Source organism: Heterodontus francisci, chromosome 41, assembly GCF_036365525.1.
Source record: "Heterodontus francisci isolate sHetFra1 chromosome 41, sHetFra1.hap1, whole genome shotgun sequence".
Lineage (NCBI taxonomy): Eukaryota > Metazoa > Chordata > Chondrichthyes > Heterodontiformes > Heterodontidae > Heterodontus > Heterodontus francisci.
In genome coordinates this window covers 29626298-29651171 of record NC_090411.1, presented here as the reverse complement: position 1 = coordinate 29651171, position 24874 = coordinate 29626298, and the positions used below count along the sequence as shown (strand labels likewise).

Sequence of the window (24874 nt, the reverse complement as noted above, 5' to 3'; positions counted from 1 at the left end):
TTCCATTGGCCTTTTTGGTTGCTTTTTTGGCAGCTTATAATCAGTTGTGCATTTGCTTCCCAATTCTCTTTGCTTCTCTTCAGTTCCGAGTGAACTGGGTCCACTCCTGCAGTAGGAGTAGCAAAGAGAGGTGATTCAGATCGCAGTGTCAGCCTTTTATACATTAGTTTCTCATGGAGTTGTATTGTTTGATTGATCAGGGTTTGATTGTATCAGTCTGTCCACTTATCTGTGTTCAATGTGTTTGATTGCTTAAGCCTATGGGTGAGGCTGCAGAGTCAAAGTGAAACTAAAAACACACAGCTAGAAGCTTCTACAGAACACACAGCTGCTCTGCAAGACATGTACTGAAATGGTGTAGGAACGTTTAAGTTAATGTGCTGTAAATAAACCAGTTGGTGATTGAGCGAAAGTGTGATATCTGCATTGCTCTGAGATAAATCGGATATCCAAACTAAATTCAATAACCCAGCATAAACATAACAGGAGTCATGTCATGGCCTTTGTGTACCTGGGTGTAATGTCCCTGCTGATCTATCTGTATTGTCGAAAGGTTTCTATCTGACACAAATTCAACACGTAGGACATGCCCATCATGGGTGAAGCATTTCAATTGGCTCAAATATATATTAATGACCTGGACTTGGGTTTACAGGGCATAATTTCAAACTTCACAGATGATATGAAAATGCAGTAAACAGTGAGGAAGATGGTAATAGACTTCAGTTGAACATAGATTGGTGAAATGCGCAGACACATAACAGATGAAATTTAATGCAGAAAGGTGTGAAGTGATACATTTTGGTAGGAAGCATGAGAAGAGGCAATATGAACTAAATAGTTCAATTTTAAAGGGTGTACAAGACCAGAGAGATCTATATGTGCATAGATCTTTGCAGGACAAGTTGAGAAGGCTGTTTAAAAAAACATATGGAATCCTTGGCTTTATTAATAGAGGAATAGAGTACAAAAGCAAGGAAGTTATGTTATAAAATACTGGTTAGGCCTTTGTTGGAGTATTGAGTTCAATTCTGGGCACCACACTTTTGGAAGGATGTGAAGGGTTTGGAAAGGGTGCAGAAGAGATTTTCTCATATGGGAGCAAAGATGAGGGACTTCAGTTATGTGGAGGGACTGGAGAAGCTGGGATTGTTCTCCTTAGAGTGGAGAAGGTTGAGGGGAGAATTAATAGAGGTGTTCAAAATTAGGAGAGTATAGATGGAGTAAACAGGGAGAAACTGCTTCCAGTGGCAGAAGGGTCGGTAACGAAAGGGCACAGATATAAGGTGATTGGCAAAAGAAGTAGAGGGAACATGACGAAACATTGTTTTACACAGAGAGTTGTTGTGATCTGGAATGTACTGCCCGAACAGGCGGTGGAAGCAGATTCAATAGCAACTTTCAACAGGGAATTGGAGAAATACTTGAAGGCAAAAAATATTACAGGGTTATGGGGAAAGAGTGGGAGACTGGCATTAATTGGATAACTCCACCAAAGAGTCAGTATAGGCATGATGAGCTGAGGGTTATGAATCTTTGGAATTCTCTACTCCAGAGGGCTGTGGATGCTCAATCGTTGAGTATATTCAAGACTAAGATTGATAGATATTTGAACAGTAAGGGGGTCAGGGGTTATGTGGAGAGAATAGAGAAGCTGGGATTGTTCTCCTTGAGTAGAGAAGGTGAAGGGGTTATGAGGGGTTTTGATAGGATAGATAGAGAGAAACCATTTCCAATGGCAGGGGGTTTGGTAAGCAGCCAAAAACTTGAGGTCATCCAAAACTCTGCTGCCCATGTTCTAACTTGCACCAAGTCCTGTTTGCCTATCACTCCTATGCTCGCTGACTACAATGACTCCTGGTTAAGCAACGCCTTGATTTTAAAATTCTCATCCTTATTTTCAAATCCCTCCATGGCCTCACCCCTCGCTATCTCTGTAATCTCCTCCAGCCCCACAACCTTCCAAGATATCTGCGCTCCTCCATTTCTGTCCTCTTGATTTTAATCGCTCCACCATTGGTGGCCAGGCCTTCAGCTGCCAAGGCCCTAAGCTCTGGAATTCCCTCCCTAAACCTCTCCACCTCTCTCTCCTGCTTTAGTACACTCCTTAAAACCTACCTCTTTGGCCAAGCTTTTGGCCACGTGCCCTAACATCACCTTATGCGTCTCAGTATCAAATGTTTCTTTATAATGCTCCTGTGAAGTGCCTTGGAACATTTTATTAATTAAAGACGTTATATAAATGCAAATTTTGTTAAGCTAAATGCAGCTGAACCGAGGGAGGAGTTAAGGAGAAATGTTTTTATGCAGTGAGTTGCTATGATCTGGAATGATCTGGCAGATCGATGGAAGCAGATTCAATAGTAACTTTCAAAAGGGAATTGGATGAATATTTATAAAAAGCAAAATTTGCAGGGCTATGGGGAAGGAGCAGGGGGTGTGGGACTAATTAGATAACTCTTTCAAAGAGCCAGCAGCACACGCACAATGGGCCGAATGACCTCCTGTGCTGTATGATTCTATGATTCCAATATCTTTCTTTTGTACATACTGTCCGGTTACACTGTACAACTAATTGTATTTGAGTATTAAAGTTGGTGATTGCTTTAGTCTTGGTTGTCTTGTTCAATTGCGTACAGTTTAGCTCTTTGATCATGTCACTGTGTCCTTCAGAGGTTTTGAAGTCTGTCGCTAACGGTAATCTCTCCCCCACTCCACCACTGCCCCCTGTTGTCTCTTGCTTCAGATATATCGGTCAGCTTGCTCTCCGTGATCGTAACGTTCTGCGGCATCGTCCTCCTGGGTGTCTCGCTCTTCGTCTCGTGGAAGCTGTGCTGGATCCCATGGAGGGACAAAGGCTTAAACCCCCAGCGCAAGGACTCTCACCACCTGCACCATCACCACTCGCACTTCACCGACCTCGCCGTCGAGCGGGTCGAGTGCGGGCCCGAGATGCCCGAGCGGTCTTACCTCGACCTGGAGTCCTACCCCGAGTCCAGCATCAAGCTGAGCCAGACGTCGCCTGATATCCCAGTGGACACTAACTCCGGGAGTAAAGCCAACAGCATCCCAAACGCACACTCCCACCAACAGGTCTGCGCCCCGCCACCAGCAACAAGGTGGGGAACGTGATGATGTCTCAGTGTTTGGGATGTTGGGTGGGGGGAGGGGTGGCCGTTGTAAACACCTCTTGCTTTCCCCAACCACGTTTGCTTATTTAAGGCACAGCCAACCTGAGGTGGTCGAAACTGTAACATATTTAGGTGCAATAGTGGCCGAAATGAGGGGTGGGGGATTCTATCAAGGGGAGGGGGCTATTACAAGGAAGGAAGTCGGAAGCGAGGGGAGGAGGTTTCGTAATAGCAATAACACCATCCAGGACAAAGCAGCGCTCTTGATTGGCACCCCATCCACAAACATTCACTCCCTCCACCACCGACACACAGTGGCAGCAGTGTGTACCATCTACAAGATGCACTGCAGCAACGCACCAAGGCTCCTTAGACAGCACCTTCCAAACCCGCAACCTCTACCAACTAGAAGGACAAGGGCAGCAAATACATGGGAACACCACCACCTGCAAGTTCCCCTCCAAGTCACACACCATCCTGACTTGGAACTATATCACCGTTCCTTCACTGTCACTGGGTCATAATCCTGGAACTCCCTTCCTAACAGCACTGTGGGGGTACCTACCCCACATGGACTGCAGCAGTTCAAGAAGGCAGCTCACCACCACCTTCTCAAGGACAGTTAGGGATGGGCAATAAATGCTGGCCTGGCCAGCGACACCCCATGAATGAATTTTTAAAAATTATGTAGGGCCTGTAATGTAATAAAATGTCCCAAAGTGTTTCACAGGAGTGTTATAAAGAAAAATTTGACACCAAGCCACAAAAAGAGATATTAGAACAGGTGACCAAACGCTTGGTCAAAGAGGTAAGTCTTAAGGAGCATCTTGCAGGAGGAGAGAGGGGTTTAGGGAGTGAATTCCAGAGCTTAATGCCCAGGCAGTTGAAGGCACAGCTGCCAATGGTAAAGAGTGGGTTGTAATGATGGGTAGAAGTTTGTAACGAGGTTGGGGTTCATAATGATATTTCCTGGCAGAGCGTGAGAGGACCCTTCATTGAGAGAACTCTCAGTGCAGCACTGAACATCGCAGGAGCTGTCCCATTCCCCTGGGATGTGACAGCTCCTGTCAAGGAAGGAATGTGAAGTATCGTCAGTAATTGGTCAGTGGTGAACTTTAATTAATAATCCTATGGCCTGCTCTCCTGCTGAAAAGTCCTCACTAAGGTGGCTGTGATTCTGTAACTGGGAGAAGTGATGATTCTGGACATGGTTTCTTGACATAGAGAGCTCAACGTCACCTCAGGGGTGCAGGAGAAAGACACGATGAAGCAGCACAGCAGCATCTGGGGCACTGACTCACACCTGCACTGGTAACCAGCCTTTGGTAACCATAGGAAATAGGAGCAGGAGTAGGCCATTCGGCCACATGAGCCTGCTACACCATTCACCTCGATCATGGCTGAACTTCTATCTCAACTTCACTTTTCTGCCCTCTCCCCATATCCCTTGATTCCCTTGGTGTCCAAAGATCTATCAATTTCAGTCTTGAATATACTCAATGACTGAGCATCCACAGCTCTCTGGGGTAGAGAATTCCAAAGATTCACAACCCCTCTGAGTAAAGAAATTTCTCCTCATCTCTATCCTAAATGTACACCTTATCCTGAGACTTGTGCTTCCTAGATTTAGACTCTCCAGCCAGGGGAAACAGTCTCGCAGCATCTACTCTGTCAAGTCCTCGAAGAATACATGTTTCAATGAGATCACCTCTCATGCTTTTAAACTGCAGAGATATAGATCCATTCTACTCAATCTCTACTCATAGGACAGCCCTCTGATCCCAGGAAAAATCTCCAGTGAATCATCTGACCCTTTCCCCCTCCACCAGGCCCGAGGTTGCTGCCCTCCCTTTCCCTGCTGGGCCTCTCTGTTTTACATCTCCACAGACATCAGTGGACATGCCTCCACCTCAACCACCTCCAGGAACCTCGCAAAAGTGGCCATTCCCCAGGTGTGAGCCAGCAAGCTATTCAACCACATGGGGCAGCAACTGTCATCTGATCTTGTCAGTAGCAGAAGAGGTCACTGGAGAGTGATTGAGAGTGTGAACGCTAGCTGAGTTTCCCCTCCGCATCCCAGGAACGTTGAGGCCTATTGTCAGATCCCTAGCTGAGACCAGAGATGGATCAAGCGATGTTTGAACTCCAGTATATGCTAAGCAGTGAGTTACCCTCTGTTTTGGTCTCCAATGTTGACAGAAAGCCATGTTCAAAAGTCTCCAAGTCAAGCTGACAAAAGCCTATTTGCCTGGTTATGGAGGGCACATCCTCTCCTCCTATGGGGCAAACCCTCACTTAGGCAAGTCCAGACTGTGTGGGGTGGCACTTTGGGGTGAGCGGGGGAAGTGGGGCAATCAGAGGAAAAAATTCAACCCCCCCCTAACATCGAAGCCAACAGCACAGAAGGAGGCCATTCAGCCCATCGTGCCTGTGCCATCTCTTTGTAAGAACTATCCAATTAGTCCCACTGCCTTGCTCTTTCCTCATAGCCCTGAAAATGTTTCCTTTTAAATTATTTATCCAGTCCCCTTTTGAAAGTTACTGTTGAATCCGCTTCCAGGCAGCGCACCCTGATCACAACGACTCACTATGTAAACTAAAATGTCTCTTCAACTCCCTTCCAGTTTCATTCTCAAACGTTTTGGGATTTTGTCCGATTACAGACGACACCAATCGCGAGCTACCACGTCTGAACCTTAGTTGTGCTCTTATGTTGGTGAACCAAAAGAATGGCAGACTGCAGCAGCAGCACAGGGTGTTACCCGCTCCCACTGACATTATCTTTCCCGCGAACTAAGGAGCAAGCCTTTGGCTCAATGGCAGTCATTCCCACCCTCTGAGTCAGAGGGCAGAACTTTCCCAGCACCCGGGTTGGTGGGAATGGTGGCAGTGGAGGGCGGGGGGGCTGGGAAAATAGCAGGGAGCCACATTGGGACGGCTCCCCGGTGCTGAATAAGTTTCCCCTGGGCAGGCAGCAATGCGGATTACCACTGACCATTGCAACAGGACAGATTTGCATATCATCACACACTTACCTTGAAAAGAATATTGTGACCTAGTGGAAGGCTGATTAACAGTCTGATGGGCCATACCATGACCACTCCTTCCATGGCCATAACCACTTAATGCCAGCGGGTGGGGGTGGCGAAGAGGCTAGTCCCCTACAGCAGGAGGTATTTATGGGCTCCCACAACCCAAATGCTGAGGAGAGAAGAAGGTGATCCACACTCACCGGACGTGAGTCTCCTGCTCGACGTCAGCCCAAAATTCAGAGTCAGATCTCCAGTCTTCACTCGCTGGGGCTGCCTGGAGTGGGTTTCACATCCTGATCCTGCAGGATTCTCCTGCCGGCTTCGGGACCCGACATCGGAACCAATTGGGGGGGTCCCAAGCTTGCACTCGCCAGCAGCCAGACCCGGGGAGCTATTTTCCCAGGGGCGGCTGCCTAATTGGCTGCTGCCGAACACGCCGTCTCAGGCTCCCGACGCTGCTGGTCCAATCACATCTCTAGAGCTTCGGGAAAGATGGGCACTACCGAGGCAGGCTCGAGAACACGAGGAGGCCTCAAAATGAAAGCACCCTCCAGGACTGCTGCAGGAAGGCCGCCTCCATTAGGCTGGTGGCCTTCGCTGGCGGTGCGGGGCTTCTCTGCTGCTGGCAAAATGCTCTAAATGGCCCCTAATTGGCAATGACCTGAGACTGATGACAGAGGCTTCCTCGCACCTTTGTATTGGGAGCTGAGGCCCACACTGCAGGTCACCACCAAGAGCGGAACAAAGGTTGTAGAAAATCCGTTAACGTGTCTATTGCCTTCCAGGTTCAACTCGCTCCCCAGACCGATTCCACAGCAGTTGTCCAGTCCGGACTTTGCAACCCAGGCTGATGAAAAGGTGGAACAGGTGACCAGCATTGGTCAGATTAAGCCAGAACTCTACAAGCAGAGGTCCATCGACACAGAGGCAAAGAAGCACCAGAAGGTGAACTGCGGGCGTATAAACTTTCTGCTGAGGTACACGTATGCAACTGAGCAGCTAGTGGTCAAAATCCTGAAGGCCCTTGACCTGCCGGCCAAAGACGCCAATGGATTTTCCGATCCTTATGTGAAGATTTACCTGCTTCCCGACCGCAAGAAGAAGTTCCAGACCAAGGTTCACCGCAAGACACTGAACCCAGTGTTCAACGAGACCTTTCAGTTCAACGTCCCCTTTAACGAGCTTCAGAATCGCAAGCTCCACTTCAGCATCTATGACTTTGATCGCTTCTCCCGCCACGACCTCATTGGGCAGGTGGTGCTGGACAACCTGCTGGAGTTCTCCGACCTATCCGTGGGCACGCCCATGTGGCGGGACATCTTGGAAGCGACGTCGGTGAGTCACGTTGATTTTTCCACACTGGCAAGTCCGGCCATACAAAATGAGGGTCTTCCCCACCACCAGCCCCCACCCGCTACCCCCGCCCACCATATCTCAGTAAGTAAATGCCACACTGAAGGAGTGCTGCACTGTCATCGGTTGCACCTGGACAAACCCGGGAGCAATGTCATTGTGGGGCAATTTACTAGTGCTATTGGAGAGGGTTTAAACTAACTTGGCAGGGGTGTGGGAATCAGGAGGAAATATTAGAGAGGAAAACCAAGGTGCACAAAGAATTGGGAGAGACAGATAGCACTAGAGTAATAAATAGTAAGGTATTACATGGGGTCAGAGAAAGAGGGAATGCAATAAGGCCTAAATTAGGGTTACTGTGCATGTATGTGAATGCGCAGTGTGGTAAATAAGGTTGGTGAGCTGCAGGTGCAGGTAACCACGTGGGAGTATGATGTTGTGGCGATAACAGAGACCTGGCTCAAAAAAGGGCAGAACTTGGTACTAAATATTCCAGGATACAAGGTGTTCAAGAAAGATGGGGAAGGAAGGAAAGAAAGGAGGAGGGGTGGCAGTATTGATTACGAATAATATTACAGTGCTGGAGAGAGAGGGCATCCTAAAGGGGTCAAGGACAGAATCTATTTGGTTAGAGTTAAGAAACAATAGAGGTACCATTACAGTACTGAGTGTATTCTATAGGCCACCAACTAGTGGGGAAGCTATACAGGAACAAATTTGCAAGGTAATTACAGAGAGGTGTAAAGTACTATAGAGTACTTATAATGGGTGACTTCAGTTATCCTAATATAGATTGGGATAGTAATAGAGGCCGGAATTTTACAGTGGGCGGGGTGGCCGAAAAGTTGGTGGCGAGCCCACCTCCGCCGGCCCTGGGGATCCAGACTGGATTTTACGCTCCTCAGGCCCTTAACTGGGACTTCCACCTCATTGAGGCAGGAAGTCCCACCTAATGGAGCTGCTGGTCAATCATCGGGCCAGCAGCTCTTAGTCCCAGCAGTGCCACCAGGAGCATTGGCCACTGCTGGGACTAAACCCAGCTGCAGGAGGAAGACGACGGACGGCCCTGGAAACATGGTAGGTTTTTAGGGCCTGACCAGGGACAATCGGTTAGGCCCCGATGAGGCAAGGGGGCGGTTAGGGGGCCGGGGGTCATGTTGCACGTTGGGGATGGTCGGGACTTCGGGGGCAGCCCTCCGTGGGGCACAGGGCACCCGATCAGGAGGGCGCCTATCCCCCCCCACCCCCAGCCTGCCGGAAGGCTGCCTAGTTTTATCAGGTGGGTTTTCTGAGGCCTAATCCACCCCTCAGCCAAACATAAAATTCCTGTGGCAGTGTGCAGAGGCCCTTATGTGACAGTTAATTGGCTACTTAAGGGCCTTGATTGGCCTGGGGTAGACAGGCCATTTCTTGCAGCTGCTGCCCCACGTAAATTGGCAGAGGAGGCGGGAGTGGGTAGGGAAAGGCCCCCCAGCCTCCCATTCCATTTGACGCACCCTCCCACAACTCTTTTGGGGGGCATAAAATTTCAGCCAGAGCGGGATAAGAGTTTCTGAAGTGTGCTTCGGAGAATTTTCGACAGCAGTATGTTTCCAGTCCAATCAGGAAGGAAGCATCGCTGGATCTCGTTCTGGGGAATGAGATGGGACAAGTGTCAGCAGGGGAACATTTACGAGACAGTGATCTAATGGTTTAGGTTGGCTATGGAAAAGGACGAGGAGCAATCCAGAGTATAAATAATTAATTGGGGAAGGACCAATTTCAATGGGGTGAGAATGGATCTGGCGCAGATAAATTGAAATCAAAGATAGGACAGACAAAACTGTAAATGGAACAATGGACTGCCTTTAAAGAGGAGATAGTTTGGGTATAGTCCCCAGGAGGGGGAAAGGTAGGACAAACAAAGCCAGAGCTCGCTGGATGGTGAAAGAGATAGAGAGTAAGATGAAGCAGAAAAAAAGCAGAAGCAGATGTCAGGTTGATAATACAAGGGAGAACCAGGCTTAATGCAGAAAGTTCAGAGTAAAAAAAGAAATAAGAGCAGCAAAGAGAGAATATGAGAAGAGACTGGCAGCCGACATAAAAGGGAATCCAAAAGTTTTTGATAGGCATATAAATAATAACAGGTGTTAATCGGAGGAGTGGGACTGATTAGAGACCAAAAACGAGATTTACACATGGAGGCAGAGGGCATGGGTGAGGTACTAAATGAGTACTTTGCATCTGTCTTTACCAAGAAAGAAGAAGCTGCCAAAGTCGTAGTGAAAGAAGAAGTAGTTGAGACACTGGATGGCGTAAAAGTTGATAAAGCGGAAGTATTAGAAAGGCTGGCTGTACTTAAAAGTTGATAAGTTACCAGGACTGGATCAGATGCTTACGAGGATACTGAGGGAAGTAAGCGTGGAAATTGTAGAGGCACTGGCTGTAATCTTTGAATCCTCCTTAGATAGATGGTGCCAGAGGACTGGAGAATTGCAAATGTTACACCCTTATTCAAAAAAAGTAAGCAAATACAGGCCAGTCAGTTTATCCTTGGTGGTGGGAAAGCTTTTAGAAATGATAATCTGGGACAAAATTAACAGTCACTTAGGCAAATGTGGATGAATTAAGGAATCCCAGCGTGGATTATTAAGGGCAAATGGAGTTTAACTAATTTGATTACGTTTTTCCGTGAGGGTTAATGAGAGTACTGCGGTTGATGTGCTGTACATGGAATTCCAAATGGCATTTGATAAAGTGCTTGATAACAGGCTTGTCAGCAAGGTTAAAGCTCACGGACTAAAAGGGACAGGAGCAGCAAGGATACGAAGTTGGCTGACTGACAGGCAGCAGAGAGTGATGGTTAACTGCTGCTTTTCGGACTGGAGTAAGGTGTATAGGAGGGTTCCCCAGGGGTTGGTATTAGGATCACTGCTTTTCTTGATCTATGTTAATGACCTAGACTTGGGTGTACAGGGCACAATTTCACAATTTGCAGATGACATAAAACTTGGAAATGTTGTGAACTGTGAGGAGGATAGTGATAAGCTTCGAGAGGACATAGACAGGCTGGTGGAATGGGCGGACACATGGCAGATGAAATTTAATGCAGAGAAGTGTGAAGTGATACATTTTTGGAGGAAGAACAAGGAGAGGCAATATATAATAAAGGATACAATTCTAAAGAGGGTGCAGGAGCAGAGGGATTTGGGGGTATATGTGCACAAATTGTTGAAGGTGACAGGGCAGGCTGAGAAGGCCCTTAATAAGGCATACAGGATCCTGAGCTTTGTTAATAAAGGCATAGAGTACAAAAGCAAGGAAGTTATGGTGAACCTTTAAAAACACTGGTTCGGCCTCAGCTGGAGTATTGTGTCCAATTCAGGGCACCACACTTTAGGAAGGATGTGAAGACATTGGAGAGGGGCAGAAAAGATTTACAACAATGATTATAGGGGATGACAGTCTTCAGTTACTTGGATAGAATGGAGAAGCTGGGGCTGCTCTCCTTCGAGCAGAGAAGGTTGAGAGGAGATTGGATAGAGGTGTTCAAAATCATGAGGGGGTTGGACAGAGTAGATAGAGAGAAACTGCTCCCATTGGCGGAAGGGTTGAGAACCAGAGGATGCTGATTTAAAGTGAATTAAAAGAACCCTAGGTGGCATGAAGAATATCTTTTTTATGCAGTGAGCGGTTAGGATCTGGAATGCACTGCCTGAGAGTGTGGTGGAGGCAGATTTAATCAAGACTTTCAAAAAAAAAAGTTGGACAATTATCAGAAGAGAAAGAAATTGCTGGACTACTGGTGGGGGAGTGGGACTAGCTTAGTAGCTCTTACAGAGAGCCAACATGGACACGATGGGCCGAATGCACTCCTTCTGTGCTGTAACCATGCTTTGATTCTATAATTCTAGGAGGCTTGCGTGGATCATAAACACTAGCATAGACTAGCTGGGCTGAATGGCCTGTTTCTGTGCCATAAGATTCTGTATAAACCTGCTGGTCTATGTGTGTGGCATATTTACTGACAGTCATGGCTCTTTTGCTTTTTTAAAGAGCCCCTTGCTTAATATTTCTAGGCAGCTGACAACAATTTGCAGGGTCATGTTGGCGGCCCTGTGCTCATTACAACGAGGGCTGACATCCCATTGGGACGCATGAGGGGAGGCTGTTGGATCCCAGGTGGTGACTGGGTGAGGGCTTGAGCTCACTGACGATGGTTTGGCCCCACAGCCATTCATTGGCGGAGGGGTGGGGGGGGTGGTGGTGGATTGAGTGGGGACCATGGTGGAGTGGGCGGGGGGGGGTGGGAGGATGCTGGTGGTGTGGGGTAGCGCAACCACGCTGTCTTAACTGTCCCATAACGGCCACCATTCAAAATTCTCTGATTGAAGATCTACTCTCAACCTTAATAAAAGATGCCTTTAATCTCACTTTATAAGCTAGCTCTCCTGACACTGCTCCACTCAATTCATCCAGCCGTGGTCAAGGCCGAAAGATTGTTTTTTTTTTATATTATTCACTGAATCTTCTCTTTAGCCAGGAGTGTGGAGGCAGTTGCAGGATGATTCCTCTGAGCCACTTTACAGCGTTTCCAATTTAAATTGCTGTCAGACATCAACTCATTTCCCTGGGACATAAGCGAAGTCGGAGTGCAGCCTGTCCTGTATATTGGTGTCCAACTTGCCAACTGCATTGGTAATGGCTGGAGCGGGGGATGTGATTTGCCTTACAACCAACTGTTTCCCTGAAGGGTCCTTAATAATGACATCAAACAGCACAGAAGGAGGCCATTCAGTCCACTGTGCCTGTGCCAGCTATCCAATTAGTCCCTCTTTCCTCCCATCGCCCTGCAAATTTTCTCCTCTTCGACTATTTATGCAAATCCCTTTCGACATTTATTAGTGAGGTTCTTCCACTGCCCTTTCAGGCAGTGCATTCTGGATCATAACAACTCGTGTGAAATTCTCCTCAGCTCACCCTGTGGCTTTTAAATAAGAAGCAGCAGCTTTTAATATGATTTTGTAATACGTGTCTTTCTATGTGGGTGTCTGTCCACGGGTTGAATCTCCCAATAATGGTGCCATAATGGTTACAAATCAAACGCTGCTTCATGCACCTCCCTCCCCCTGGTCTCCCATCCCGCCCCACCGCCCAAGGCCTACGCACCATGCCCAATTAAGCAAACATTCCCTATTAACACCACACCCCGACAATCCCACCTCCCTACTGGGGCATAAATAATAGGAAGCAAAAAAACAGAAGAAGTCATTAGCAACAGGCCGCTCATCAGCGAGGCCCAGTCAGGAGTTTGCAGATTCAAGCCCCACTCCTGAGACTGCTGCCCATACAGCAGAGTTCTTTCCCTAAAGGACATTAGTGAACCTGTTTTTACAACAATCTGGTCAATTCATGGTCACCATTACTGATACTAGTTTTTCTTTAATTTCAGATTTATTTAAATAACTGAATTTAAACTCCCCGGTAGCTGTGGTGGGATTTGAACTCCCATCTCATGGGTTATTAGCCAAAGCTTCTGGATTGCTAAATCCAGTAACATAACCACTATGTTACCACACCCCATATCATGGGAACCTCCAAGCAAGGTTGGCAACCCTAATGACTGTTACTAAGTGGCTTGCTCATGGCCTTCAGCCATCATAATTCTCAAGCTGGCAAAACAGAGTCAGAGACCAGAGAGCGATGACTCAACAATAAATTGTTATTCCTCCTCTCAGATATCTCTATTCAGCCTGGCAGCTCCGGCTAACTGCTGGGTGTAAAGAATTGCTCATTGCTTTGCTCCCTGCGGGGGAGTTGCTGAGAGAGCATGGATTGGGGAGGGGAACAGAGGCATGGAGGGGGGTTAAAGGTTGCCACTGAGGACAATGTGGAAGTGAAAGCCTTCTCGAGCAATTTAGACATGGATGAACAAATGAGGAGCAAAGCCCATCAATGTCAGTCGGTATTCTCTATGGGAGAGCCATTAAACAGGCCTCCATTTGAGGGGAAGACTTTCATTCCATCAGTCAGGCCCTCAGTATGGTACAAGGGAGGAAGAAAGATTTATCTGAGGTAATTTGGAGAGACAGCTTCAAATATAAACCACAGGGGGAGAACAGAAGGTCATTTTATGGGTTTGGTTTTGTTTTTGGTGAGGTCGTTTAGCAAGGTGTTGGGGGAAGGGGAGTAATTGCTCAGGGTATGAAATGCTTCATTGCCTGGAGGGTGACAGCAGGGTAGGTAATGGAACCAGAGTGCAGAGTGTGGCGGTGATGGTGGGAGCCTTGGTGAAAGGTATGAGAGGACCCGAAGAGAAGGTGGGTTGAAAACAGCTAACCTTGATTGATGCAGTGGTGGGGTCACTGGAATGAGTGTGCACTAGCAAGTGTGTGCGTAACGTGATGGCAGAGTTTGGGTTGGCTGTGGTCAAGTAGCATGCCCAGACTCTCTCACAGTTGAAGAATGACATTTACGTGGGGTATGGGTGGGCTGTACATTTGACCCCAGTAAGAACCGGTTACCATTCCCTTTTCTGGTGTAGTAGAAAAAGTTCTCCCAAACCTGTGACTGCCATTATCTAGAAGGGCAAGTGCAAGAAAAGCACTACCGTCTCCAAGCTCCCCTCCGAGTCACACAGCATTCCGACTTGGCTATATATTAGCCGTTCCTTTATTGTCACTGAGTTCAAAATCCTGGAACTTTATACCAAACAGCACGGTGGGAGCACCTACACCACATAAAATTCAGCGGTTCAAGAAGGCCTTCTCAAGGGCACGTGGGGATGGGCAACAAATGCCGGGCTTGCCAGCGATGCCCATGCCCCAAGAGTGAATTTGTTTTTGAATTGCAGCTTTGCAGTTCTCCAAGGTTGCTCGAGTCTTTAACTTTTAGATACCCTTCCATTAATGGCTTGGACAGTGATGAGCTGGAAAGTGTGTACATACTGGGATATGGGGATTCACTGTGTAAGTGATTGGTTTGGCACAGGGCAAAGCTGAATGCTGAAACGGATCATTTATTGTATAGAGATAAGTAGAGATGCTTCACCTGCACTTTCTCTAGTGCTATTAGGTAATGGAGTCCATCAATCATTTACCTATTGTTCAGCAACTATTAATTACATTGAAATCTAATTGAAATGGCAGTGTGTGTGTGTATATGTTTGTGTGTGTGTGTGGTCAGGCACAATGGAAAAGGATAGAAACACAAAGACTACTGTCCAAATTGTAAAGAGGCACCCAGTACACAAATCTGTGTTGCAATGAGTATATCAGACAGGCTTGTCCTATTGTAACCAGTGCAGAAGGAACCCTTTCAACACTTCTGGCTCGTCAAGAAATCAGTCTCAAACTAATCCTCCTGCTGTCTCTCCGCACATTCTTGTATTTTCCTCTGCTTCACGTATTTGCCTAATTTTCCCTTTTAAATGTAACATTCTCCAACTGAACCACCCACTGTGGCAAAGCCTTTCCTGCTCCAACAACTCTCTTCATCGAGCAACTTCTCCCAATTGAACAGACTGGGGCTCTTTTCTCCAGAGATGAGAAGGCTAGGAGGTGACCTCTTCAAATTTATAAAGGGGTTTGATAGGGTTGAGTCTAAAATTTTAATGTGGGCCCCCGCCACGTGAAAAGGTTGGACAACTCTGGGGTATACCAAAAGAAGATGTTTCCACTAATGGGGAGACCGGAACTAGGGCCCATAAATATAAAATAATCACTAATAAATCGCATAGGGAATTAAGGAGGCACTTCTTTACCCAGAGAGTGGTAAAGGCAAAGTCTGCTGATAGTCCCTGAGTTGGCGATAGGAAAGGCCCTGAAGTCCCAGGTGGAGGGAAAGCAGACTTTGCAGTGGCCTCGTCACCCTCTATTCCTTCGCCCCTGCTGAAGGCCTCAGTCTCATCCATGAGTGCTTAATGGTGCCCTGTCTAGAAAACTGGACTGGGACTGTGACTGGAAGTCCTTCTCCTGGAAATCCTCCCCACCACCCCCCACTGCCTTTAGTGTGTGACTTGTCCCTGAATCTGGTGGAGCCAGAATGTTACAGGTTGTGAATCACAGCTTACCACATTTCCACCACTAGGGGCTGCAAGAGAGCTACAACTAGTGACATCTTGTGGTGAAGTTAAGTACAGTAGGTGCTGTTGAGAAGCGAATTGCTTTTTCAGAATAGAATCACGAGTTCAATTGAACCAAATTGACTTTGTGGGGGTCTGTGATCATTAACTGATCTAATCCAATGATTCAACGAGGGGGGGTCCTCATTTGAGCAATGGAGATTTTGATTGTTTTAGTCCACTGATATTTTTTTTAGAAAAGTGAGAAAGATTTCAGCATGCTGAAAGAATCAGAGGCAGAAACTGGAGCTCTGACGCTGTATTTGCATTTTTAGACCTTGCTCAAGCTTATCAGTAACATAGGCAACTGCACAAACTGACAGCTACAGCTTGGGAGCAGGCACTAAGCGAGAGTCAGTCCTTGTTTGCCAGTGCACGCCCACACCTCTTAGACAGTCATATTCTTCAGACTTGTCAACTTTCATTTTTAGCATTATGGTGACACTCACACTTAGGAAGCAAGTTCCAGAGGAGTAGTCTCTTTGGATTAATTTGTTCATTTGCTTATTGGTTCTTTCTTCATCTTTTTCCCTTTTCTCCAATTCCACAGCCATCCCGCTCCCTCCAGCAACCCTCCCAAGCGACCCAGTCCTTGTGTGTGAACCTAGACTGTGGGTATCGGCAGGCTGTTCAACCAGGGGGGAAGCATCACACATCACAGTGGACTCAGTCCTGTTCTCACTCATCGCTCACTCAGGACAGCAATCGGGAGTGGGAACCCTGGCTGATATTTTTTATTCTCCCTCTTCCTGTGTCGGTGGCTGTAGCAGCCGATGAGCTTGCTCAACACAAGACTATGAACTGAGCCTGGGTGTTGTCTATTGAGAGTAAAACTACCTGAGGCCTTTACTGGGAGCAGCTATGTTGGAAACTTTTATTTACACCTCCCAACAGAGAGGGCAGCAGAGAGTCTATATAGCATTATACAATGCATAACTATTACAATACAATCAGCCACTTTAACACAGTATACTACACTGGGGTCATCAGTTCACACATTGGCAGTGCTAATTGAGTCAGCAGCGAACAACTTCACTTCTATTTGTTTCAAGGTATTTCATCCCAGCATCGCACAACATCCCCAGCAGATAGAGCAGGTGGATATAACCCTGTAACCCTGGTGCCAGCTATCGCCCACTGAGCAGTGCTCTCACCTCTGAGTCAGGAGTTTGTGGGTTCAAGTCCTGTTCTGGAGACTTCAGCCCACAAAATCGAGGCTGATACTCCCAGTGCGCAACTGAGGGAGTGCTGCAATGTTGGAGGTACTGCCCTTTGGATCAGAGGCTAAACCAAGGCCCTGTCCATCTTCTCAAGTGGATATAAAAGATCCCATGGCACAATTGGAAGAAGAGCAGAGGAGTTCTCCAATGGCGCCTGGGCAAATATTTATCCCTTGATCTGGTCATGATCACCTTGCTGTTCGTGGGAGTTTGCTGTGTGCAAATTGGCTGCTGTGTTTTCTACTTTATAACAGTTCAAACTTCCTACATTATCAACAATTTCAAAACTACTTCACTGGCTGTAAAGCACTTTGAGACCTAAGGAGATGGTGAGAGACGCTATAAAAATCCAAGTTCTTCAGACAGTAATGGCTTTCTCTAAGTAAACAATATGTTATTAATAGTAGTTTGTAATGGCAGAAAGGTGAACCAACATATCATAAATGGCCTAGAGTACAATTCAGTAATTATCTCCCAACGTTCCATTGGACTCTTGGCCTTGACTTAGAGTGAGTGATGTTTTCCCCTCAGGAATAATTATAGATAAGGACTATTTAAATCCCTTGAACCAGTTCCGATAAATAAAGCCCACGTCAAAGTATTCCGGGATGGTTGTCTGCCTCACTAACACTGAGCAATTTTTTTTTTCCCCAGGAGAAAGCTGATCTGGGTGAGATAAACTTCTCGTTGTGCTATCTCCCAACTGCAGGGAGACTCACCATCACCATTATCAAAGCCACCAACCTAAAGGCAATGGATTTAACAGGATTTTCAGGTAATTTCACCACCGTATATCTCAAACCAATTTTACTCCCTCATCCATCTTACCCACCCTTGCCCTCTCCTGCTTCTACAGATGCCGTTGTCAGCTCCTCCGGTACCTCATCCAAAGTGACCGTGTGTGAGCTTAGACAGGGAGCATCAGTTGTCCATTGCAGGCCTTCACAGCTAAACCCAACCCTGACCCCTGTACATAATCCCATTCCAGTAGAAGTAATTAGATTTCATTGTAAGAGTAAAGTCAGGAAACACTTTTCCACACAAAGGGTATTGGAAATCTGCAAAACTCTCCGGCAAAATGCTGGGTGGACAATTAGAATTTTCAATTCTGAGGTTGATAGATTTTCATTGGGTAAGAGTATCATGGGATCTGAAGCAAAAGCGGGTAATTGGAATTGAGCTACAGATTGGCCATGATCTAAGTGAATGGGAGGACAGGCTAGAGGGGCTGAATGGCCTCCTCCTGGTCTTCCCATTGAAGGGTGCTGAGGCCAATTGTAGCACTGCCAATGTTATCAGCACAGGCCAGTGGCGGCAGCTGAGGCCTTCAGGCACAGGCCCATGTTGGGGCAATGCCTTTACTCAGTCAGAGGTGAGGAGAAGTTTGCAGTGTTTTTTGTTTAACTGTTGTGGTAGTAGCTGTAGGGGAGGGAGGGGCTCAGTGGGGTAAAGGCTAAGGAAGGCCATGTGGTAGTGAAGAATCAAGGCTCTGGTGGCTGCCCGAGTGTTGTCCAATCCATTCCTTCCTCGATTCGCAGATCCCTACGTGAAGGCGTCGCTGATCTGTGAAGGGAGGCGCCTGAAGAAGCGGAAGACCTCGATAAAGAAGAACACACTCAACCCGGTGTACAACGAGGCCCTGGTGTTTGACATTCCCAATGAGAACATGGATCACGTGAACGTCATCATTACCGTCATGGACTACGACTGGTGAGAATCGCTCTAAACAAATAGGGGTCGGCCCCGGGGTGTGGGGGGCACTTATAAGAGGATTCAGTGCCAATATCCATCTGTATGTGCGTGCATGTGTTTGCGTGTGCGTGTGTGTGTGTCTGTGAGCGAGCACGTGTGTGAATGTATGTGTGCGCACACATCTGGCAACTTTGGTTTGTTGATGATGCACATATGTGTACTGCCAGTACCTGTGTACCAATGCATACCTTGCGTGAATGAGACAAACACCCATGGTTCTCAATCACAAACACCTAGTAATAATGTTTGCAATGTACTTAAGTCAGTCAGCAACTGAAGCGAGAAAGGATTAATGTTCTGGTTGTGATCCTTCTGGATTTCACCCTACACAGGACTGATACTCCAATTGGGACTCCCAGCCAGCAGCAGCCCTGGCTGGGGAATCTCAGGCACTGTAACCACATGGTGCTGCCAGCAGCCCATGCCCGCAAGAGCCACTCCTCACTGGGATGCCCCCCATTGGGGGAATCAGCTCCTTAGACATCAACTTGCCATTTCTCTCAGCCAGTCCTGACTGAGCTGCTCTGTGTCTTTCCAGCATTTTCTGTTTTCAGTTTGCGATTTCCATTGTCTTGTATACAGGCAGAGTAAGAAAGGACATCAGTATGGGTGATTGAGCAGTGCAATACTTGAGAAGCTCTACACCATCCAGGACAAAGCAGTTCGCTTGATCAGCACTCCATCCATCACCTTAAACATTCACCCCTTCATGGCTGGGGTGTGTATCACCCAAAAGATGCACTGCAGCAACTCACCAAGATTTTTTCATTAGCACCTCCCAAACCCACGACCTCTACCACCTAGAAAGATAAGGGCGGCAGGCACATGGGAACACCAGCTACAGTTCCCCCTCCAAGTTACACACCATTCTAACTTGGAACTATGCCACCATTCCTTCGTCGTCGGTGGGTCAAAATCTTGGTACTCCATTCCTAACAACACTGTGGGTGTACTCACATGGACTGCAGCAGTTCAAAAAGGCAGCTCACCACCGCCTTCTCAAAGACAATTAAGGATGGGCAATAAATGCTGGCCTTTTTAGCAACGCCCACACCTGATGAACAAATAAAAAAACCTGACACAGTAGTGTTATAATGAGGGGGAGGTCTAAATGGAAACATAGAAAATAGGAGCAGGAGTAGGCCATTCGGCCCTTCGAGCCTGCTCCGCCTGCATTCATTATGATCATGGCTGATCATCCAACTCAGTAACCTGTTCCCGCTTTCTCCCCATACCCTTTGATCCCTTTAGACCCAAGAGCTACATCTAACTCCTTCTTGAAAACATACAATGTTTTGGCCTCAACTGCTTTCTGTGGTAGCGAATTCCACAGGCTCACCACTCTCTGAGTAAAGTAATTTCTCCTCATCTCAGTCCTGAAGGGTTTACCCTGTATCCTTAGACTATGACCCCTGGTTCTGGACTCCCCCACCATCGGGAACATCCTTCCGGCATCTACCCTGTCAAGTCCTGTTAGAATTTTATAGGTTTCTATGAGATCCTCCCTCACTCTTCTGAACTCCAGCGAATATAATCCTAACCGACTCAATCTCTCCTCATATGTCAGTCCCGCCATCCCAGGAATCAGTCTGGTAAACCTTCGCTGCACTCCCTCTATAGCAAGACCATCCTTCCTCAGATAAGGTGACCAAAACTGCACACAATGTTCCAGGTGTGGCCTCACCAAGGCCCTGTATAATTGCAGCAAGACATCCCTGCTCCTGTACCCGAATCCTCTTGCTATGAAGGCCAACATACCATTTGCCTTTTTTACCGCCTGTTGCACCTGCATGCTTACCTTCAGCAACTGGTGTACAAGAACACCCAGGTCTCGCTGCATATTCTACTCTCTCAGTTTATAGCCATTCAGATAATCTGCCTTCCTGTTTTTGCTACCAAAGTGGATAACCTCACATTTATCCACATTATACTGCATCTGCCATGCATTAGCCGACTCACTCAACTTGTCCAAATCACCCTGAAGCCTCTCTGCATCCTCCTCACAACTCACCCTCCCACCCAGTTTTGTGTCATCTGCAAATTTTGAGATATTACATTTAGTTCCCTCATCTAAATCATTAATATATATTGTGAATAGCTGGGGTCCGAGCACCGATCCCTGCGGTACCCCACTAGTCACTGCCTGCCATTCGGAAAAAGACCCATTTATTCCTACTCTTTGTTTCCTGTCCGCCAACCAATTTTCTATCCATCGCAATACACTACCCCCAATCCCATGTGCTTTAATTTTACATGCTAATCTCTTATGTGGGACTTTGTCGAAAGCCTTCTGAAAGTCCAAATAAACCACACCCACTGACTCCCCCTCATCAACTCTACTAGTTACATCCTCGAAGAATTCTAGTAGATTTGTCAAGCATGATTTACCTTTCGTAAATCCATGCTGACTCTGCCTGATTCTACCACTGTTCTCCAAGTGCTCTGCTATGAAATCTTTGATAATGGACTCTAGAATTTTCCCCACTACTGACGTCAGGCTGACTGGTCAAAAATTCACTGCTTTCTCTCTACCTCCCTTTTTAAATAGTGGGGTTACATTAGCTACCCTCCAATCTGTAGGAACGGTTCCAGAGTCTTATAGAATCTTGGAAGATGCATCTACTATTTCTAGGGCCACTTCCTTAAGTACTCTGGGATGCATACCATCAGGCCCGGGGATTTATCGGCCTTCAATCCCATCAATTTCCTCAACACCATTTCTCTACTAATACTGATTTCCTTCAGTTCCTCTCTCTCACTAAGCCCTGTGTTCCCCAACATTTCTGGTATGATATTTGTGTCCTCCTTTGTGAAGACAGAACCAAAGTATGCATTTAGTTGGTCAGCCATAAAGGAATTATGTAACAGAAACAATTTGGTTATGATGGGAGATTTTAATTTCCACATTGACTGGGAGAGGCTGAAAAACTCGAGTAGTAAAGGCAGTACATTTCTAAAATGCATTTGGTTGAATTTCTGGAACAATACATTTCAGAGCTGACCAGGGAACAGGCCTTACTCGGTTTAACAATGAGGAATGAGTCAGGTTAGTTAGCAATCTGAGGATAAGGAAACATCTGGCGAATAGTGGCTATAATATAATTTGATATTAGGTCTGAGGGGAAGATGGTAAACCAAGGTTTTAAAATTAAGCAAGACAAATTTCAAAGGGACAAGGAATAAATTGACTACAGCTGTGATATTAATAGGAAAACCTACAAACTGTGGCAAGGATTCAAAGATATTTTTGCTACAACAAAGCAGTACATACATTTGCAAGGCAAATACTCCACTGGTGCAGTTAAGCAAGCATCACCAACAATTGAGGTGAGACACCGTTACAAGCAAAAAGACTTACACCAATGCAAGGAATGGAAGAATGGGTGAGCAACAAAGAGATTCAAAGAAAGTACAAAGAGGTGCAAAAAGGGATAAAAACTTGCAAGGGATATCAAAGCTAACAGCAAAAGTTTCTAAAAATATCTTAATAGAAAAGGAGCGGTGAACACAAGTAAGGGAGCAGGAGTAGACTATATGGCCCATTGAGCCTGCTCCACCATTCAATACAATCAGGGCTGATCTTATGCTTCAACTCCACTTTTCCACCTGCTCACCATATCCCTTGATTCCCTGAGAGACCAAAAATCTGTCTATCCCAGCCTTAAGTATATTCAATGGTGCAGTATCCACAAGCCTCTGGGGTACAGAATTCCAAAGATTCAGCACCCTTTGAGTGAAGTAATTTCTCCTCATCTCAGTCCTGAATGATCAACCCCTAGTCCGAGTGTGCCCCTGTCTTTTACATTCGCCGACCAGCAGAAACAATCTCTCAATGTCTACCCTATCCAGCTCCTTCAGAGCTTTGCATGTTTCAATGAGATCGCCTCTCATTCTTCTAAACGCCAAAGAATATAGGCCCAATTTACTCAGCCTCTCATCATAGGATAACCTCCTCATCCAAGAGACCAATTTAGCGAACCTTCGCTGCACCGCCTCCAATGCAAGTATATTCTTTCTTAACTGCGGAGACCAAAACTGCACACAGTACTCCAGGTGTGGTCTCAGCAAAACTCTGTACAATTGTAGCAAGACTCCAATCCCCTTGCAATAAAGGCCAACATGCCATCTGTCTTCCTAATTGCTTGCTGTACCTGCATGCTAACTTTCTGCATTCCTTGTACAAGCACACACAAGTCTCCTTGAACATCAACACTTACAAGTTTCACACCTAAAGGTAAGATAAAGGTAAGGTGATTGTGGACCCATTAAAGCAGGAGACACTATAATGGACAATAAGGAAATAAAGTATTATGTATCCATTTTTACAGCAGCGGATGAGGGCAAGATAACAATGGTATAAGGGAAACTAAAAATAAGTCAGTTTATTAAATTTAATGCAAGCACAAAAATGAAGAAAATAATGGGACTTAAGATAGACAAATTTCCAGGACAATCTTTGGGCACCACAACTCTGGAAAGATATATGGCCTAGGAGGAGAAGAGTGTAGATTCACCAGAATAATGGTAAGGCTTAGAGGGTTAATTTATAAGGACAGGTTTCATAAACTTGGCTTGTATTCCTTTGAGTGATGTGTTTAACATGATAAAAGGATTTGATAGATAGGGTAGTTCCAGTAGTGCCTTTCCTCTTGTGGGGAAATTCAAAACGAGGGGGCATAATCTTAAAATTAGAGATAGGCCATTCAGGAAGTACTTTTTTCACACAAAGAGTAGTGGGAATCTGGAACTCTCTCCCCAAAAGGCTATGAATCCTGGGGGTCAATTTAAAGGCTGAGGTTGATACATTTTAGTTAGGTGAGGGTATTGAGGGATAAGGATCAAAAGGTTCAGAGATGGAGTTGAGGTAGACACCAGCCACGATCTAATAAAATGGCGGAACAAGCTCAAGGGCTGAATGGCCTCCTTCTGTCCCTAATGTTTCTAAGAATGTGTAGAGTTGTGGATTAGGAGCTTAGAAGGAGCAAGGGAGTGAGGTTCCGAGGGGCACTGATCATAATAGTTTTTAAAAATTCTTTCATGGGATTTTAGCGTAATTGACAAGGCCAGCAGATGTTGCCCATCTCTAGTTGCCCTTGAGAAGGTGGTGGTGAGCTGCCTTCTTGAACCGCTGCAGTCCATGTGGGGTAGGTACACCCACATTGCTGTTAGGAAGGGAGTTCCAGGTTTCTGACCCAGTGACAGTGAAGGAACAGCGATATAGTTCCAGGTCAGGATGGTGTGCGGCTTGGAGGGGAATGTGCAGGCGGTGGAGTTCCCATGCATCTACTGCCCCCTTGTCCTTCTCGGTTTGGAAGGTGCTATAATAACAGAAGAAGATTGCAATGAAAAGAGAGAGAGAGAGTGAAGGAGACAGACAGACAGACAGACAGATAAACGAGTGGGGATGTCTGAACCTTGAATGCCGGTGATCCAGCCAGTAAAACCAAGGAAACAGTTTGTGATTATTAAGTATCAGGTTAGCTCAGTGGTTGCACACTTGACCCCATTCAGACGATCATGGGTTCAAGCCTCAATTCAAGACACAAGTGCATCATCTAGGTTAACATTTCAGTGCTGCATTGTTACAGGTGCCATCTTTTGATAGAGATGCTAAATGGAAGCCCTATCTGTCCATTATTGGCAAACGCATTCGAAGAACAGCAGAGACCGTTCTCGGTGTCCTTGGCAGCATTTCTCCCTCAATTAAAAGCAACAAAAATTGATTAACTGAACATTCATTTGTTGTACGTAAACAGGCTGTTGTGTTTTCCTACATAACAATGGTGACTGTACGTCAAAAGTAATTCAGTGCATCTTTTAGTTCATTCTCTGGGTGTGGGCATCACTGGCTAGGCCAGCATTTATTGACCATCCCTATTTGCCTCTTGAGAGATGGTGGTGAGCTGCCTTCTTGAACCGCTGCAGTCTGTGTGGTGAAGGTGCTCCCACAGTGCTGATAGAGAATGTGTTCCAGGACTTTGACCAAGCAACGATGAAGGAATGGTGATATATGTCCAAGTCGGGATGGTGTGTGGCTTGGAGGGGAACTTGAAAGTGGTGGTGTTCCTATGCGTCTGCTGCCCTTGTCCTTCTAGGTGATAGCGGTCGGGCCTTTGGGCGGTGCTGTTAAAGAAGCCATGGCAAGTTGGTGCAGTACATAGTGGAGATAGTACACATTCCAGCCACGATGGTGGAGGGCAAAGATGTTTAAGCCGGTGTAAAGTATTTTGAGATTCCTGAGGATGTAACAAGGTGCTATATATATGTAAATTCTCTCTAATATTT

General features: G+C 46.4%; 2 protein-coding genes across 3 annotated transcripts in view; one reads left to right on the top strand and one right to left on the bottom strand.

Moving 5' to 3' along the window:
- Nucleotides 1-24874, bottom strand: part of LOC137353417 (putative uncharacterized protein C19orf81) — a 187298-nt gene that overhangs the window by 70091 nt on the left and 92333 nt on the right. The window lies entirely within an intron of this gene.
- Nucleotides 1-24874, top strand: part of syt3 (synaptotagmin III) — a 47820-nt gene that overhangs the window by 10279 nt on the left and 12667 nt on the right. For both annotated transcript variants that reach the window (XM_068019674.1, XM_068019675.1), the window contains exons 2-5: nucleotides 2747-3119; nucleotides 6949-7498; nucleotides 17492-17612; nucleotides 18376-18547. In XM_068019674.1, the coding sequence (XP_067875775.1) occupies nucleotides 2747-3119; nucleotides 6949-7498; nucleotides 17492-17612; nucleotides 18376-18547 (1216 nt within the window). The remainder of the gene's footprint in view (nucleotides 1-2746; nucleotides 3120-6948; nucleotides 7499-17491; nucleotides 17613-18375; nucleotides 18548-24874) is intronic.